We start from the raw sequence: 20,159 nt of genomic DNA on the forward strand, positions 1-20,159 counted from the left end.
TCTTTGGTAGAAACTCATTAGATTATGTTAATCTTTCTTTCTTTTTTTCTTTTTAAAAATATTTTTAGTTGTAGATGGACACAATATCTTTATTTTTTTTTTATGTGGTGCTGGGAATCGAATCCAGTACCTTATACATGCTAGGCAAGCTCTCTACCACTGAGCCACAACCTCACCCCAGATTATGTCAATCTTATTGTCCAGTAAAGAAACCTAATGGGGAATACTGCCCAGGTCCTGGGGGGCCCAAATATCGCTACCCTCCCACTCCATTCAGAGTCACAATAGATTTTTACCTTCAAATGGTGTGATCCTGACTAAACAGGAAGCTACTGTGTGTCCTCAGGGATTTAGGGACAGCATCCATCTTCTTGGCCATGCTTTGGCTAAGAAATGGGATTCTGTTATAATCTGCAGGTGACTTATTATTGGCACCACTTACACCCGGTGGCCCCCAGTCATGTTAAACTGATGATCACACAGGGTTTGCAGCCTAAATCCTCAGGAGAGGATTTGGAGCTCTATGCTGGGTGCTGCTTCTCTTGGGCTGGAGTGTGAGCCCCAGTAGAGCCTCACTGGGATGGAACTAGTTGCCTTTTCCTGATTTCCATCTCACACGGAGCAAAAGAACCCAGGCCCGAGGTCATTTCTGGTGAGTCAGGGTCACACAATTCCTCGAAAGCGGGTAATATCAAAACCCATCAAGTTCTGTGTCAAATTCTATGAATATTTCAACAAAATTGACACAGGTTGGAAATCATAATATAGAGCTCATATGTATTATTATATGAATACTCTTATAATCATTATAACTATTACTGGAATGTAATTTATTATTTACTAATTAATTATATTATGTATTATGAAAAGTATATGTAAGTTGCTGTAGGTGTTGCACATCTGGGACAATGGGACAAAATGAGTTTTTAAAAGCTGGGTTGATTGGTAACAGTACAATTTATTTATTTGAATATTTTTCATCCACGGATGGGTTAAATCTGCAGATGCAGAACCACCAGATCCAGAGGGCCGACTGACAAGTGAATGGGGGCACCTTCTGACTTCCAGTAGTTGATTTCCTTACTCATTGACTCCACAAATGCAGTTGAGGCTAGATGCTGGATGAATGAAGTGCTTGTCCCACCCGGTGCTCACAGTCAGGCTTTAGGTACCATTAGTGATGATGAAGCCGCAGTGAACACACAGCCACAGAGGACAACAGGGTAAGGGGTGGAGGGGTGATGCGATTTTGCACAGGAAGTCGAGGGAAGGCCTCAAGGCAACGGTTGTGAATTCCTCAGGGAGGGGTGGGCAGTGGCCTCTGCTGAGGAAAGGGTGCCTTGGGGAAGGAGCAGGGGTGTGTGAGGTACATTTCTGGGCAGAAAGAAACAGGATATGAAACCCCTGTTTCAAGGGGGTCATTAGGCCTTCCAGGGTTTGCCTGAAGGAATGTTCAGTGAACAGAGCCATAGAGAAGCAAATCTAAAAGTTTTGAGTTTTCTTATTAAAAAATCTAGGAAGAAAATTTCCATCATCAGGGGAAGCGTTGAGATGATTCCCTGGGACCATCTCCAAGGGATTCTCTCTGTCGGGGCTCCTGACTGTTGGTGACCCCTTGGTCTCCTCCTTTAGGCTACAGCAGGCTGGACCTCAGATCTCCACTTCCCGTGTCCTCTGGAAATTACCAGGAACAATGTCCATCTTGTATGTGTTGATAATGGGTATGTCAGCCTTCACCGTTCAGCCCGAAGAGCACACAGGTAAGGAGCAAATCCTGTGGGGCAACGGCTGGCCTGTAGCTTCTCCGGGGAAAAGTTCTCTAGTGAGGTTTTCTTATTATCAAAAGGCAAGGTATAAATATGCATGCCTTGGTAGGTGGCAGGGGCTTCTTGCTCATCCTGTGTGCTGCAACCTGGGTGAGGGTCCTGCCAAGAAACTAAGCAAAGAAGTGGTGGGCTTGCCCTTAGCACATGGTTCCTTTGAGTTTTAACCACACAGCTTGTCAGAAGTAAGATTTTACATCTGAATTTAGCTGACATCTATTTTTTAATGTCAACAAATAAAAAACATGGCCAAAATTTTGAAATTTTTTTTTGGGGGGGGGGGGGTTTGTCACAAAGTAACCTGATTTAACTTTCCCAACAGAATGTGAATTAGAATTGAGAGTAGCCCTGAACTTGTCATTTGAGATTGCAGCAGAGGGTGTTCATGGCCTGTGGGTGCAGTCACCTTCTCTCAGGACATGGGACATCTTCTTCAGACGTGCTATGTCCCTCTGTCAGGACCAGCCTTAGTCTGGGACCCAGGGAGGTTCTGTGATCTAGGGAAGTTTGGGGCCTAAACCCTGACTGTCACTTCTTTGTCCTTCAGTGGCTACAGGAGACTGCCAGTTTCGTGGCAAGCATTACAAAACAGAATTCAGGGTGGAAGGGGAGCCTGTGGTTCTGAGGTGCCCCCAGCTGTGGTCTCAGTTTGGGGCCTCCATCAGCCCCCAGGCCCTTCTGACCTGGCGTAAAAACAACTCGGCTCAAATGATCCCAGGAGAAGGGCCACGGATGTGGACAGAGGACGGCACTCTCTGGGTTTTACCAGCCTTGAGGGAGGACTCCGGCACCTACATCTGCACTGTCAGGTAGGCCCCTGTGGGGTGGGTCTGGGTAGTGGGGCTCTAGCAAAAGTGGACCCTTGGGCTGTGCTTTTTTTTGGGGGGGCTCACGTTTCAGGGGTCTTAGTCCATTCCAACCTACTCCATTCCTCGGGGCTAAAGGTGAGGCAGGACATCATTCCAGGAATGTGTGGCAGAGGGAAGCAGCTCACATGATGATGAGGAAGCAGAGAGAGACTCCACTCAGCTGGTACCAAATATATGCCCCAAAGGCACACCCCCAGTGCCCCTCTTCTCCAGCCACACCCTATCTGCTTGCAGTTAGCACCCAGTTAATCCCTAACGGATAAATTTACCGATTAGGTTAAGGCTCTCATAACCCCAGCTTTTCATCTCTAAATCTTCTTGCATCCTCTCACACAAGAGCTTTTGGGGAGCAGTTCATATCTAAACCACAAAAGGAGCTTCTTCCATGATAGTCTGGATTTCAAAATCCAGTGCACAGGTAAGAATCCACATTATGTTCATCTCACTGCTCCTGACATACCCCTCACCTGGCCATTCTCCTGGCTCCCTCCCTTCTTTCATCTATTTAGACTTTGCTCAAATGTCACTGCTTGGGAAGGGGCCTCTCTAGTCATATCAGCGGACACAGCAAGCACTCTGTCCCCTCTCCTTGCCCTGTGCTATTTCTTTCCATAGCCCTTCCCCATCTGACACATCTGTGTGAGTTTATGGATTTAACATTTGTCCATCTATCAGAAGAACATAAGCCCCGGGCGAGTAGGGACTTGGCCTGTTTCTTTCGCTGATGAGTCCACGTGGCAGGGATGCAAGAAATAAGGTAGAATCCTGAGTGGAATTTTAGAGCTGGATGGGATCTTACGAATGAATAAAGCTGACTGCTGATTGTTTGGACAAGGGAACCAAATTTGCTCAGACAGCTCGTCCAGTGGAATCCTTGAGCCCGGAATGGTCCTCCCTTATTTCTACCCTGGTGTTTTTGTTAGAAATTGTAGTAAAATACACATAGCATTAAAATTTGCCACTGTAACTAATGTCAAGCATACAGTTCAGGCGCATTAAATATGTTCACTTTGTTGTGCAGCCATGACCACCATTTGTCTCCAGGATGTTTTCTTATTCTCACACAGAAAAACTGTCCCAATTAAACAACAGCTCCCCATTCCCTCCCCATCCTCAGCCCCGGGAAACCACCATTCCAACCATTCCTCTCTAGGAATTTGAAGGCTAGATACTTCACCTAAGTGCGGAGATGCAGGATCTGTTATTCTGCGACTAGCTTATTCACTCAGCCTAGTGTCCTTGAGTTTCATCCATGTCACAGCCTGTGCCAGAATTTCCTAAGACCGAGTAATGTCATTCCACATTCTGTTTAAACATTTATGCATCTGGAGACACTTGGGTTATTTTTGCTGTATAGGTCTTCTGAATAATGCCAATCTGAATATGAGGTATGCAAATATCTGTTCAAATCCCTACATTCAATTTTTCTTGGTCTGTATACCCAAAAGATCATATGGCAGTTCTGTTTAATTTTTTGAGGAACTGCCATGCTGTTTGTCACAGTGGCTGTGCCATTTTACATTCTTACAAGGGTTCTATTTTTCCGTGTACTTGCCAACTGTAGATATTTAAAACATAATTCTATTTATTTGTTTATTTATCTATTGTAATTGCCACCCTGATGTGTGTGTGAAATGGTGTCTCATTGTGGTTTTTGAATTGTATTTTGCTGTCTCATTGTGGTTTTTGAATCGTATTTTGCTCATTATTAGCATTTTCTGATGTGTTTCTTGGCCATTTGTGTATCTTCTACGGAGAAGTATCTATGCAAGTTGCCCATTTTAAAAATTGTATTTGTTGTTATTGTTGAGTTGTAGGATTTATTTATATATCTTGATATTAACCACTTCTTGGATATGTAACTCGCAAACATTTTCTCCCATTCTATGGGTTGATTATTCACTCTAATAGTGTCCTTTGATGCATATACTTTTTTTGATTTAATTTTTTTAACTTGTTTTAATTAGTTATATATGACAGTAATTCCAGTTTACCTATTTTTTTCTTCAGTTGCCTGTGCTTTTGGTGTTACGAACATCACTGCCAAATCCAATGTCATGAGGGTTTTGCCCTGTTTCTTCTAGGAATTTTGTAGTTTAGCCCTTACATTGGGTCTTTCCTCCATTTTGAGTTAATTTTTATGTAAAGTGGGAATGAGGGTCCAGCTTCATTTTTCATGTGTTTATCTGGTTTTTCCAGAATCATTTGTTGAAAAGACTGTCCTTTCCCCACTTGAAGGATAAAGTTCTAGGCCTGCTGGAGGTGATATTAAAAGTTTCCTGCCTTAGTTCTTCTGAAAGGTTAGGGCAGCCCCTTAGCTTGACTGGGAAATAGCATTTCTGCACTTTCCTCTTTAGCTGCTGCCTTCATCTCTCTCCAGGGTTCTGCTCACCCCCTTCCACCAACTGCCTTTAGCATCCTTGAAGATTCCATAAACTCATGCAAGGAGTTATGGTACCCAGGAATATTTATATGTAGAACGAAAACCAAAGAAACTGACATTCTTAGAACAGGGAATTACTGGTGAACAGAAGAGCTTCCGACATCAGTCCCAGACCTAGGTAGTGTGTGTATGTGAGAGAAAGAGAGAGAGATGGGGTGGAGTGTGGAGAGAGAGAGAGAGAGAGAGAGAGAGAGAGAGAGAGAGAGAGAGAGAGATAACGATAGTTTGTGTGTGTGTGTGTGTGTGTGTGTGTGTGATGGTGAGAATCTTCAAATCAATCCCATCCTGTCACTACCATCTATACACCTAGCTCCTGCTGTAATTTGGGGCCAGGTTCAAACCTATCAATGAACTTCACCTGGGAAGCAGGCAAGCAATCTTCTACTTCCATATCAAGGAAACCTGGATGTGTGATTTCAACGCATACTTTTTCTGTCTTTTTTCAGGGTAAAAAAATTCTATCTTTCTCTCAGGGGCATTCTTTGGAAAACGTAATGGTATAGTACAAAGAAATGAAACTTGGGGTCAGAAAAACAGAGGAGAATCTTAGCCCTTCTCTTTCTATCTGGTTGGAACCTTGGTCTTATTACGTGACTTTTATGGGTCTCAGTTTTCCCCCTGTAAAGAGATTTCTTAAGATGGCTATGTGAGGTAACAGCATGTGAAGAATTCATGGGGAAAGCCCAGGTTGATGGTTAATAAATATGGAAATGCCTGGTCCTTCTCAAGGAAGTACTTAGGTCTACTGATGTGACACTATGCAAACATCAAGGAGAGGTGAGCAAAGTCACATTTGTTTTAAAGTTAGTTTTTATACTGGATTTAAAAAATCATAGTTAGTGCCTTGGTTTTATTTTTGTAGGAAAATAAGAGATCTAAGATTGAGGGGCAGTGGAAATCCCAATGTGTGCCAAGTTTTCTTTGCATGTGGGAAAGTTTACCTGGTTGACTTCCAGGACTCTCTTTCAACTGTAAGAGTGGATTTAATAGGGTGAAAATCACCAGCAGTTGCCATAACATTCTTTGGCATTTACAGTCATAGGGCATAAGACTGCCCCATCCTGTGACTTTTATGATCTTGTGATTTAGAACCCATGTAGCCTTTCTGTCACTCAAAATAGTCAAAATGATACTGCTGGAACAAGCAGCCCCCCAAAATCTCTGTTTCTTGCCCAAGGGGAATTACCAGATCAATGATGTGAACAAGTTTGTGACTCTAGTTATGTCTGGTAAGTTTGGTTTGCCCTAATTTATGGTTTTTTCCCAGAAACCCACAGGGTTTCCAGACTTGATTTCATTTCTTTGTAGCTACACAGCCTTAGGAAATTCATTTTTGTTATTAATTTCCCTCATCTGAAAATGATACAATAACCCTACCTCAGAGGACAAATGAAATGATGCAGGTAGAGCACCCAGCTCAGGACCTGGCATGTGCCAAGTCGCTGTGACCAGGTCTTGATGATGATTGTTCAGGTGTGCACTGTTCTTTGAACCTGTCTCCATTTGCATTTCTTTAACCTGTAGTGAAATTATGTAATTTTAAAGGTGAGAGTTAATTTTTTTGCATTTCTTTGTGCATAAAAGGTTTGTTTATCTATTTTTCCTTTTTTTCCCTCCAAACCAGATATTAAATATAATACAGATACTGACTGGCCTTATACATTTGAATTAATTATTTTTTACTTTCAGATAGTAAGTTCTTATCACATTTCTTTCATGTATTTTTCACACTTTGTAGCTTCTTTGAATAGATGTTGTTATATATTTTTCTGGGCAAGTAATTTTCACCCCACATACAAAACCCATCCTCATTGCCTCTGTTGATATGTAATGTGTCTTAGGTAGCTAGGAACTTAGCTGAGATAATTGTGTTTTTCTACTTTATTGTATATTTTGGATGCTGGGATTGAACCGAGGGTCTCACACATGCTAGGTGAACACTCTGCCACTGAGCCCCAGCCCCAACCTTTTTATTTTGAGCCGGGGGTCACTAAGTTGGTGGGGGTCTCGCTAAATTGCTGAGGCTGGCCTTGAACCTGCTGTCCTCCTAAGTCTTGGTATCGCAGGCATGTGCATCATGCCCAGTTTAGTTAAACTCTTTTGAAGAGGACTTGGGGATTTCTTATTGGCTTTGAATGGTATTGAAATCAGGCTCATGAAGGGTCCCTTGGTGAAAAGTGTAGGTCACGTTACTGCTTCTGTATAGCAATTATGATGTTATGTTCTTTGTACCTAAAGATTTAAAAGAAACAGACAAAACTAACCAAGAAAATGCAGACTCAGAATTTGGTAGGGTTGGGGAAATTATTCTTAATTTCGCTTACTTTTACTTTGTCTTGCCATTCATTATCTCCCCCCACCCCCGCCTTTTTAAATCAGAAATGCTTCTCACTGTGATGAAATGTCCATTGAGCTCAGAGTTTTTGAGAACACAGAAGCTTCCCTACCGTTCATCTCATACTCGCAAATCCTAACCTTGTCTGCCTCTGGGTTGTTAGCATGCCCTGATCTGAGGGAATTCACCCGTAACAGAACTGACGTGAAGACTCGGTGGTACAAGGTACAGCTCTGAAAATTCCATTTTATTAAAATGTGTTTGGACAGTCATAGAAAAGATATATAATATCCATTTCTGAAGACAATACTTTCACTTATATTCATATGTGTATATATCATATACTTATATCTTTGAAATGTGTATATATTAAATGATTAAAAATGGTTATAATTAATGTCTTCTTTACATGGCTTGAGAAAGATTCCTCAAAATTGTGATTTGTGAAGTCAGAATTTAAAATGAATCCAGAGTAGGAAACAGCTAAAAAATAAAAATAGATTTTTACTTGGTCATTTGTTATTTTATGTGACAATTGCATATATTTTTAAGTTTTTTTTTAAAGCACCTGACAATTAATCTTTGGGCTAAAGAAGTAAATATGAACACAGGTTTCCCTCTCACTGGTTGAATAAATATAAAATATTATAATGGTTCTTAGTGAGATCATTGGAAAGTTAAAGAGCTGGCTCTTAGACAAATCAGCAGGGAGCTATGTGTAGACCTCACCTGTTTTTGTGCAATTCATAAGCTAAGGATAGTTTTCACTTTTAAAAATGTTCTTAAAAAAAATGGAATAAGAATGTCCCATGGCATTAACTGTTATCTAAAATTCAATTTTCAGTGTCCATAAGTAAAGTTTTACTGAGACTCAGCCATGGGCATTTGTGGATGCACTGTCTGTGGCTGATTTCACATTGCAGAGGACCAGGCAGACTGTGAGCTTCCAGAAATATTTACTATCTGGCCCTTTCCTGAAAAAGTTTGCCAATATTTGACATAGGCCATCGACCGGTAACTGAAAACTATATCTACAGATAGGTATATATAATCGGTTAACACTGGAAACTATGAGATGATTTTCTGAAAGTAGATATTAGCCATCTCCTATGAAGAAGCCCAGTCAGCTGTATAAGACTTCTCTTTTGTTTTAGAAAGAGTTTGAAGGGGGCAAATAAAAGATTTTTGCCTGGAGAGGAAAAGAGCACAGATCTGGAGAAAATAGGTCTGGATTTAAACCCTGTTCCTTCATTTAGCCTAAGCCAAACTACTTTCTTTTTCTTTCTTTCTCTTTTTTTTGTTTTCCCCTTTGGGACCAGGGATTGAATCCAGTGATATTTAACCACTGAGCCACCTCCCCAGCCCTTTTTTAATTTTAATTTTGAGACTAGGTCTCACTAAGTTGCTCGGGGCCTTGATAAATTGCTGAGGCTGGCTTTGAACTTGCAATCCTCCTGCCTCAGCCCATTGAGCTGCTGGGATTAGAGGTGTGGCCACAGTGCTGGGCTACTTCACCTCTTTAACCTGTTTCTGTTGTAAAACAGCATTTAGTTAATCTGCTTTGAAGATTCAATGGAGTGGTGTGTATGAAGCGCTTAGCTCAGTGCTTGATGGATAAAGAGGCTGGACGGCACTGGCTCCCTCCATAATTATGCTAAGCATTACTGAGCATGCACTATGTCCAGGCTCCTTCTAACCTTGCCAACAAGTAGCCCAGCCAAGCAGGGATTGTTGATCTCTCCGCTTCCCAGATGACAGGAAACATAAGGAATTTACCCAAGGTCTCCCGGCTGCTGGGTGGTGAAGGCCAAACCCTAACCCTGTTCCCCACATAGCATTGGAACAACTACCTTGCATATTTGACTACTCACGCTAGGAAACACGAGATCCCTCCTTTTAATTAGATGTATGATAAAGCAATACTGCGTGAGCCGTGTGGCTAACTATTTCAGTTTTGTCTGTGTCATTTCAGAGTAAGATTCTGAAATGACTCATGATTTCATTTGACTATTGGAAGCTTTGGTTTTGAAAGAGATGTTCCCCAGGACATGGTGTTCTCATTAGGATGTTTTCTTAAATTTTATTCCACTTCTCTTAGTGTATTGGAGGTCTCATTCTTGTGGGTTCTATTCTTTAGAGAATCCACAGAACTTGGTGTTTATAGGAAAAGTGTACATCATTTCTCCCACTTGTTTTTTTTTTTTTCTGACTAATCTTTACCAACTCCTAAAGTTGAAATATTTTAAAAATGATTACTGCATCATTATCTTTTCTAAATATTGTTGTCCAAAGTCATTGTGACTATTTAATAATGATCTTCCTGGGTATTTCCTGAGGCCAGTAGGAAGCAGTTGAGTCAGAAATAAAGTTGTATTTTAAATGGCCTATTTTTCCAAGAAGAGTTCATCTCTTTTTCATATCTGTACTTGAACAAATATGCTTTAAATATCTTGGCTAAACAAATCAAGCCATTTTATTTGTTTTATATGTTGACAAATTTCTTTTTCCTAAAAATACAGCTAAAATTATGCCCAAAGCATAAAATCAGTGAAGTAAATGTCAGGGCAATTCTTGGGTTGCAAATTCAACACTGGTTGATTCTGATGATGCAAATCATAGCTTTTGAGATATGTATTATTATATAATGTAATTATCAAATATATTTTCCCTCAAGGGTTCTGTCCCTTTGGATGAAAACAATGAGAAATTTATAAGCGTGGAGGGGACCACACACTTACTCATACATGATGTCTCTGTGGAGGATGCGGGCTACTACAAATGTGCCATAACATATGCCCACAAGGGCAGGCAATACAACGTCACTAGGAACGTCAAACTCCGCGTCAACAGTAAGTACTTACCACCAAGGTGCCTGTCCTTCCTGGTTCAAGAACAAGCATCAGAGCAAATTCGGTTCACAAAGAATCCCTAGAATATCTCTGGTATGAAAGCAAAGGAAAACAGATAGGACTGTCCAAAAGCATCAGGCTAATAAGCCATCAGGGTGGTGGTGTGAGGAAAGGTGAATTACCCTGAGTGGTAATAAGATGGAGGCTAAAACTCACCACAACGGTTTCCTTGGATATTTTCTTCCAAAAGTCAGCATCAAAGATTTGCTCCTACAGGGCTGGCGATCAGAACACGGCTGCTGCAACTTCATATATAATTTAGAATATTAGGATTTTACTGGATTTTTCAACCAGAAGGTTCTGCATCAGCTTATCTAGTGGAAATTCCTTTCTCTATTTTTTTTTTCTCCTAAGGTGTGCTGGGTGGCCTTTGGTACAGGTTGAGTACCATCAATCTGAGATACTTGGGACCAGAAATATTTAGGGTTTTTGATTGTTTCCCTCCAGACTTTGGGATATTTGCATATACACAATGCAATACCTTGGGAAGGGATCCAAATCCGAACATGAAATTAAATTATATTTCATGTACAACTTATGCACATAAGATTAATTTTATAAAGTATTTAAAATAATTCTATGTATGAAACAAAGTTTCATGGTGTGGAACTTTTCACTTGTGGCATCATGTCGGTGCTCAAGAAATTTCAGATTCTGGAGTATTTCAGATTTTGAATTCTCGGATTAGGGTTGTTCAGCCTGTACCAGGATTAATCATACTTGAAAACACTGTCGTGAACAGGATTGGCTAGCATTTAACATTTGCTGGACATATATTGCTTACCTCCTGTGTGCCAGACAAAGAGTTAGGTGCAAGGGGCAGAAGATGCATGAGTCCTGGACTCTGTCCTGGGAAGTATGCCATTTTCCTTACCTACTGAATGGCACAATTGGATTCTTCTAAGGGGACTTATAATGAGCCTGTGAGGGAGACTTTTCCTAGAGAATCCAGAGATTGTTTTATTATAAGGAAAATCACCTCTTCCATAAGTGGAAGTCCCTAGATTCCATTTCTTTTACTGTCCTGCAGAGAATTCATTCATATTAACTTCTTATTCCTCCACAGCCAGTTTGACTTGAGATGTTCTTTCAACATGCGATACTGCACAGGAACACTAGGGGGCGGCCGACTTACATATTACACTGCGTAGCGAAATGACCCTCTGCAGCGCAGTGACTCTCAAGGGTGGGTGGGGGGCTGGGAGGATTCTGGACCAGCAGGGGCCTCATCATCTGGTTACTGATTACTCAAGCAAAATCTCAGGTCTAACGCAGAAGTACTAAATTAGAAACTGGATGTTGAGGGGCTGCAATCTGGCTCCCAAGCCCTCCCTAGGGAGAGGCTGGTGCACCCTCACGGTTGAGTCATTGAGATAAGCAGTCTGGGAGGCTTCTTTCTCTTACCTGACTGCCTCAACCTGCATATGATAGCAATGTGACGTTGAAAAGAGGAATAAGCCTCTGGCCACAGTCACGAATCCATCTGCTCCTCCGCCTATGCCTAATGCTTACTCACGGGAGGATTTCAAAATACCCTTTCACAGAAGGGAGGATGGTAAGGCCGGGGTGCAGACAGCTCCCACCTTTCACGGCACCCATGCCATCGTTTTTGCTCCACTTCAGGTGCCCAGTTTGTTCAAGCTGGTTCCAATTCCCAGAGTTTTGTCTCCTCAATTAACAAGACGTTTAGCAGCCACAGCCGGGTTACTGTATTTCTCACCCAGTGTGGGATTAGCTTTACAAACAAATGGCCTTCCAGCCCCTGTGCCTGCTCTTGAAGAAGCTTCAGTATTCTGTGTGGGCATCCTGGGGTGGGGGGACCTTTGTGTCAAACCTGTCCCGTGGGCATCATCAACACACATTCAGGAAGCCTGGGAAGGCAACGGTTAATGGTTTATCACGGAGGAAAGAACAAAGCCCGACTGTCAGAGGAATGTGTAACTGTGGCCTCTTCCAGTAATGTCTCTGCTGGGAAAAGCATTGGCCAAAGATGCTCGATTTCGTGGAGAGCCTATTTCCTTTGCCAGACAAAAGGTCAGTTCCCACAATGACTGGCCCCACTGTGAAGGAGAACTTGGTTGATTAGCTGAACAATGAAACCTGAGTCTCACATTGAAGTGAAGGCTTCCCTAATGGAATCTCTTTTCCTTACATCTTTCTCAGAAAGAAAAGAGGAGACCATTCCTGTGATTATTTCTCCCCTCCAGACCATATCAACATCTCTGGGTAAGGCATGCAAGTACCGGACAACCCATGGTCCTGCAGTGGTGCCTGAAATCACAGAGTCAGGGGGTTGGGACTTTGTGGCTGCTGACCACACCATACCTGTCCCTGTAGGGTGGCAGTGTGCATGGGTGGGAACCTTAGAACCCAGTGTAGGGGCTGAGATGACAAACGGGAGGGAACATTTTTGTTGTTAAAAAATGACATTATTAGAAAGCAAGGATACTTCACTTCATGAATATCCTACCTACAAAAATTTAAATGTAGAAAGCTGAACATTTTGCCAGCTGTTATTAATTGTAGGAGAAGATGAACAGCACAAAACCCTCACAGAGCTTCACTTTTAGTAAATTAAAAGTAATTCACATTACCCAAATGTGGCTGATCTTTCTGAGACTCCACTGGTTAGGTGACTTCAGCAGTGGTCAGAGACAGTTTCTTGACACTGCAGTAGCTATCAATAGGTTGAGTAACATGTTGAAGATGTCCAGCGAAGTTCCCTTGTTTTCACCCTAATTGAGCACAGGCTGTCCTGGCCGGCACACTTCCTTTTCAGTCCCTCGTAGTGACTGAGGGTCATAAGTGGGCCGTACTAACAGCAGTTGATGAGAGTGTTGGGTTGGGATGGCTGTGCATTGAGCATTTACGGTGTCTAATGGGATCTATTTGATCCCAACATCCTCTCTGTGGGAAGGTGCTAATTCCATTTTTCACAAGGAAAAGCCGCCCAGGGAGACATGGCGGCTTAGTGAAGTTCAAAAAGCCACGCTCAGGAGGCAGGCTGGGCTACAGATTGAGGTCTGTATGTCAATAAGCACACCCTTTTGTGTCTCTGTGTTTGTATAATAGTCTGGTGGGTCTGATGCTCATTTATCAAGCCCTGGCTATGGAGTGCTTTAGACACCCCATAAGATACATATTCCCAGGAGGAAGAAACAATTGGGCAGGATTTATTCTTTTCCTTTGGTGACTTACAAAGAGGCAGCATAGGGGTGTCCAGTGCCATCACATCACATAACTGTAGAGGGCGCTGTCCTTAGAAAATGAAATTGGATTTTTAGAGGGTTAATCCTAAATGCCAGCCACCTTGGAGTTCTCAGGGGGAAATGTTCATGTTGAGAGCAGCCGTGGGCAAAGAGAGAGAATCTGCACAAGGATCTGGATTTGTTTTGGATCCATGGTGGAAGAAGGCAGCCACTGAATTCAGAAGGTCCCAGAGAAGAGGAGTGGTCATTGGTGAAGTCAAGCTGAATATTAAATAGTAACGCTCTGTGTGAACAGAATCATTTGGGGAAACTAATTTTCCTTCTAGAAAATAACTGGCCAGTGAGGGGTGTTTGATAAGACAAGGAGGGGGGGTCCCCTGCTTAGGCTTGTGGACAGATGTGAGGATCTGGGGTGACTCTTTTGCCCATGCTGGGTGCTGATGCTGGGTGTGCGTGTCTTGCTAAACACAGGGTCCAGACTGACAATCCCGTGTAAGGTGTTTCTGGGAGCCGGCACACCTGACACCACCCTGCTGTGGTGGACAGCTAACAGCGCCCAAATCGAGAGCGCCTACCCGGGAGGCCGTGTGACCGAGGGGCTGCGCCAGTAAGTGGGTGAGGGCCTTCTGTTGTGAGACCTCTGTAGTTTTCCCTCTTCCTTCTGGAGACAATGTCACATCCAGCCTATCAATCTGACACACATACCACAGTAAAAGTGACTTTTGGGGTGGTTTCACAAAAAAGTAACTTTTGGGGTGCTTCTAGTTTGAGACTGTTTTGAATTTTAAAATTTCTATTTTGCTAAAAATTATCTTGAGAATCAAACTTTTTCTAGACCCACGTGAGTTAAGTTTCAGTTGACTAGTTGGTATGGATGTTGCGTTTTGTAGCTGTTTTTAAAGATTTATTTCTTGATTTTGCAGGCTTAAAAAAAAACAAAACATTTTGGAGTTGATACATTTCCCTTTGCCACTTGTCAACCTCACTCTCGAATATTTTCATAAATTCCGACAAAAGACTGAGAGCTAACTCCAGTATTTGTACGGATGCCTCTTCTTTTTCTTGGGGGGACTCGTAGGCTGTCAGAGTGTCTAATAAAAGAAAGAATGCAGTTCTCATAAGCAGTCATCTCCAGAAAATGTTTCCTCACTCTGAATCTAGAAGCACCAGACTTCATAAATGGGAGGCATTTGTGTGAGAGGAAGGGAGACCATTCCACGTTCCAAATCCTCAAGTGTTCTTTAAATTTATCCTTTTGATGCTTTGAATCAGCCTGAACTTTTGCTTGCTTTTCTTTTGTCTTTTTTGAAAGACGTATCAGAAAAATTCTTTCTGGATGCGAATTAGTGTATAAAAAGGTCGTGGATTAGCGTAACAGTTGGCTTGCGAGTCTTTGTTGTGGAAGACTTGGCCACGACTAAATGCCCTGTGCCAGCTCACTCATGCTATTCATTTACTTAAAGGAACACATTTTTCTTCCAGATAAAGCAAAAGCAGTCCTAGTGGATCCATTCCACAAGGTTTTTATTCATGTAAATAGATAGCAGTGAAGTGTCTTCAGCTTCCGCTGACATTGTGAATGGCAGATATCCCCACTAGAGCTCTTCCACTCTGCAGCCCTCTGACCTGGACTAGAGTTTCAGAGTGACAGTTGGCAGTAGAAATGAGGAGGTGACACCGCTGAGGGATGGAGTCCTAGAGGTGCCCTCCTCTTCAATATGTGAATAATTTCTTAGTGAGAGACTCAAGATTCCCCTAAACAAATGTCTCTGTTCCCACTACTGGATCTTTGTTTGTCAAGGGTCTTTACAAATAAAAATTTTGATTGGGCATGATGGACATGCTTGTAATCCTAATGACTTGGGAGGCTGAGGCAGGAGGATTGCAAGTTCAAGGCCAGCCTCAGCAATTTAGTGACACTCTGTTTCAAAATAAAAAAAAAAAATAAGATGATAAGGGCTAGGGATATAGGTCAGTGTGGTACAGCATCTCTGGGTTCAATTCCTAATACCAGAAAAAAAGATTTTTTTTTTCCATCAACCAAACCAAAATGAGAATGTAAGTTGTCAGTCTAACAGAGGTCCTATTACAATGACCAGCATCTTCAATGACACTCTGTCTTCTAAAAGAGGCTTAGAAATTCTCCCAGATAATTATGATGAAAAATTCTCCTGACTTTATGAAACTTTAAATCAATTTAAGCACAATGGGTGCTTCTAGTTTGAGACTGTTTAGATGCCTATGTTTATACCATGTGTAAGTGAATATTTTCTCACCTAGGGAATATTCAGAAAACAATGAGAACTACATTGAAGTGCCACTGATTTTTAATCCAGTCTTAAGAGAGGATTTGGATACAGATTTTAAATGTGTCGTCCTTAATACACTGAGTTTTCAGACACTACAAACTACAGTCAAAGAAGGTATGTATATTGGGGACAGAGGAGAAAACAACACGTTGAATGGATGCTGAACAAAGCTACAGGTTCTCCAGAAGATTCCTTAGGTGGTCTTCTTGCATTGCCTGTTAGGGGAGCCCAGAAAAAAAATCTCCTACTTTTAATTTTTTTTTTTTTTGGTGTGATAGAGGCTGGACATTGGGAGATCATACTCAAATACAAAGTTCAGATAGCAAGATAAGTTTTGGCAAAGGTTAAATAGCAAAATAATTTCTGCTATGAACTTTAAGCTACCCTGTGTCCTCCTGTGGTTCTGCTTTGGATCACCAGGATCAGCTGTCCTCACATGGCTTCTAGAAGAGGGTGGGTCATTCTTTATCTTGAAGTTGAAAAATTCCATCCTACAAAAGCCGGATACTGAAAGACTCCAGGGTTCAGGGTGGCTTTAAGGTCAAAGCCATTAGGTTACAAGGAGTAAGAGCAAGGCTGTAGCCAAATTAACCCGGTGTCCACTTAAGGACATTGAAAAAAGGAAAGCAAGACCCTCATGTCATCATTTTTGACATTTTTTTTTTTCCTGAACGTTCAAACATTGAGCAGGAAAGGGAGGTGCAGATGATGTCCTCTCTGTTGACAGACTGCAAAGACAACAGCCCCTAGCCCAAAGCAATTCCCAGCAGGGATCTCAATGATGCCTTCTGACTATGCTTGCACATGTCCACATTTTTGTTTTTTTTAAGAGAGAGAGAGAATTTTAATATTTATTTTTTTAGTTATTGGTGGACATGACATCTTTGGTTGTATGTGGTGCTGAGGATCGAACCCATGCCGCATGCATGCCAGGTGAGCGCGCTACCGCTTGAGCCACATCCCCAGCCCACATGTCCACATTTTGCTAGGAGGAAACTGTTGGACATACTTTAATTTGGAAGTTTGATGATTTGGCCAAGTTTCAGGAGAGGTATCAACAGCTGGCACAGCTTTGCTCAGCTCTCTGTGCTACCAGAATTGCACTACCTGAGCCACTAGTTAAAAACACAGATCCATGGACTCTTCCCAAGTATTCCCAGGTGCGTTTTCCTGGTGGGCAGCTGAAGGTTGCAGTTTCCCAAACTCCTTGCCTATTGAAGTTTGAGAACCAGGACATATGTGTGAAGCGTGGTGTTTCTGATTATTTTCATAACGAGCAGGCTGGCAGAGAAGACAGTGAGATTGTCACTGTACAGATTTGGACATGGGGATCCCATAAAAAGCAGCTTCCTCCCTCTGGGAATCAGACTAGTGAGCCAAAGGAACCCGTGCTTCGTCTGGTCCTGATGCTGGAAACCTTTCACATTTTTCCTTCACCAGAGCCCTGTGTCTGTGTGTCCTTGGCTGGGCATGCTGTGACTGAACCCAGAGGGCACAGGCTGAGCCTTTCCTAAGGACCAATAAGCATATTCATCTGGCTGCTGAAAAATCACAAGCTTCATTTATTTCTAATCTGGGTGAATTTTTAAGGTATAGGAATCCTCAGGAGAATCAGGTTGAGAGTATATTGATTCCTGAGTGTCTAACCAGATTATGGCAAACAAAAGCTTAAAAAAGGTGAAATTCCGGCCTCAAAAACAATGTGTTTAATAACACCCTATTCCCATATTTACCATTTAACTTTTGGTTTACAGTTTCTTCCTATATTTCCATAACCTAGAGATGTCAAGGAATAGAATCTGCAGTTGCTGGATTTAAGCAATGATCTTGGCATCCGGGACCTTGACTCTAAGTTTGTTTTCCTGGGTCAATCCTCATGATCTCCATGCTCATTGAAGAAAGGCAGACAGTTCCCTGGCCAAGTCACAGATGGTTCACTGAGGTGTAAACAGACAGCATCTTAAGTGCACACTGTCCACATTTGGAACACTTGGTCCCTTGGCATGGGCCCCTACTTTGTGATGTTTTTTGATTAACAGATCTTATCTAACTGGGATTGTGTCTCTATTGCCTCAGATGTCATTCTCAAATGTCCTTGATCTGGGCATAAGGAACCTACTTTCTGGAAACCAGTGCACATTTATCTGCTTCCTTTTTTCTCAGCCCACCCTGCCCCTCCTGTTTTGCTGTGAGACACAGTTCCATCCTGATATGTCTCTGCTTTCCCCACAGCTTCCTCCACGTTCTCCTGGGGCATTGCGTTGGCTCCCTTGTCGCTGGTCTTCTTGGTTTTGGGGGGAATTTGGATGTACAGACGCTGTAAACACAGAACTGAGAAAGCACGTGGGCTGACAGCGCTCAAGACCGGCCTCTGAGACTTCCCGTCCCAAACCCGTGCAATAAAGGAAGTGGGAATGCCAACGCGATCACCATCCTCCTCCTCCTTCTTCTTTCATTGGTTCTTTTTGGTTGTATAAGACAGTAGAATCCATTCTGACATAATTATAGAAGCACGGAATACAGCGTGTTCTAATTCAGCCCCAGCACCCCTCCTTCCCCTCCCCTCCCCCACCCCTGTTCCCTTCCCCTCCCCTCCCCCACCCCTGTTCCCTTCCCTCTACTGATTTTCTGCCATTTATCCAGTTATTATTATTTAAATTTTTTTTAATTATAGATGGACACAGTATCTTTATTTTGTTTATTTAATTTTTAAAAAAAATGTGCTGGGGATTGAACCCAGTGCCTCACACCTGCTAGGCAAATGTTCTACCACTGAGCCACCACCCCAGCCCCCACGGTTATTTTTTTAAAAAATTAATTTCGTGTGGATGTTCAGGAGGGTGGGATTCCCTGTGGTGTATTCATATATGTACACAGGAAAGTCATGTCAGACTTATTGCACTGTCTTTCCTTCTCCTCTCCCCGCTCCCTTTCCTCCATATTGGCTGGGTCCTTTTGAGGGACTCTTCTCTTCTTCAGTTGTTTAACAAAGTTGTTGGGGGGCTGTACTGGACTGAAGTCTTGTAGTCCTTATTTTTCTGAATCTCAGTGACAGGAGCAAATGTGCATATGGGTGGGCTTGAATAGCTTTCCGCTACTTGTGATGGATTTTAAAAAACGAGGAGTGGAAAACCTCTAAATGGATTTTGAAACTCATCTGTTCACTCATCAAAATATAAAGATTGTCTAGGCTGTGTGGAAGGTGGTGTAGATGCCTAGTTGAAAGTTTGCCATTCAGAGCCAGAAGTCTTATTTTGATCCTGGCAGGGATGACTTAGAAATGCTCAGGCAGAAGAATCAATACAGTCGGTGAATTCTTTGGGAAAGATGATCCAAAAATAGTGATTAATAAAGAATTACGATGATCCCCAAAAGACACCAGCTGGAGCATATTGGCAATTGCAGAAATGGACCCAGCTTCATAACACTTCTGAAAACAAGGACACTGAGATAATTATATGCAAATTGGAAAAAATAGAACCAGAGCCTCTTTTATAACATACTTCAAAAGAATTACACACGGATAAATGGGTTGAACTAAAACAAAGACAAATGGCAGGAAGATCAGCCTGGCTCACTCTTTCACCTATTTATGGCATTTGATTATAGCAGCCCAACTAGATGAAGAAAGATACCTTTCATAAAACTTTATGTGTTAAGAGTTATTAATTCTTTAATTTATCTGACATGATTTCCTTCTAATTTTATCTTCGCTATTTTATTGTATAGAAATTGTGATTAAGCTTATCAGTCTTTTCTCTTGCAGTTAGTTCCCTTATGGGGAGTGAACACGAAAGGTTCATCTTCTTTTCTTTTATTCCATAAATATTCACTAAATGCCACCTTCACAGGACTGGAGATATACCTGTGATCAAAACGACACAAATATGGCTCTGTTTAAATTTAAATGTGGCTTTCTCAGAGGCTTTTTCGTCCCCTCGTGTTGCTTCATCCTTTGATACTCTTCCCACTGGACCTCCCAATGTATGTGTGCCTGCTCATTTCCTATTTGTGTTCCCCATCTGGATGGAAGATCTGCCAGGGCAGAGATGTCATTTTGATCACAGGTGTCTCCCCAGCCCTGTGAAGGTGGCATTTAATGAATATTTATCGAATAAAAGAAAATAAGATGAACCTTTCGTGTTCACTCCCCATAAGGGAACTAACTGCAAGATAAAAGATTAATAGGCTTAATCACAATTTCTACACCATAAAATAACGAAGATAAAGTTGGAAGGAAATCATGTCAGATAAGTTAAAGA

The 20,159-nt window shown here is 42.0% G+C and overlaps 1 protein-coding gene across 1 annotated transcript in view; it reads left to right on the forward strand.

Annotated features, from left to right (window-relative positions):
* Il1r2 (interleukin 1 receptor type 2) overlaps positions 1-18,329 on the forward strand; it is a 67,178-nt gene extending 48,849 nt beyond the window's left edge. Inside the window, exons 2-9 of the mRNA XM_046420048.2 lie at positions 1,633-1,760; positions 2,371-2,632; positions 7,515-7,695; positions 10,145-10,319; positions 12,543-12,605; positions 14,060-14,195; positions 15,869-16,011; positions 18,130-18,329. Of these exons, the coding sequence (XP_046276004.1) occupies positions 1,633-1,760; positions 2,371-2,632; positions 7,515-7,695; positions 10,145-10,319; positions 12,543-12,605; positions 14,060-14,195; positions 15,869-16,011; positions 18,130-18,272 (1,231 nt within the window). The 3' untranslated portion in view covers positions 18,273-18,329. The remainder of the gene's footprint in view (positions 1-1,632; positions 1,761-2,370; positions 2,633-7,514; positions 7,696-10,144; positions 10,320-12,542; positions 12,606-14,059; positions 14,196-15,868; positions 16,012-18,129) is intronic.
* Positions 18,330-20,159: the final 1,830 nt, after the last annotated feature.

Source organism: Marmota monax, unplaced genomic scaffold (assembly GCF_021218885.2).
Source record: "Marmota monax isolate L192 unplaced genomic scaffold, Marmota_monax_Labrador192_F-V1.1 WCK01_AAM20220418_F8-fsc00178, whole genome shotgun sequence".
NCBI lineage: Eukaryota > Metazoa > Chordata > Mammalia > Rodentia > Sciuridae > Marmota > Marmota monax.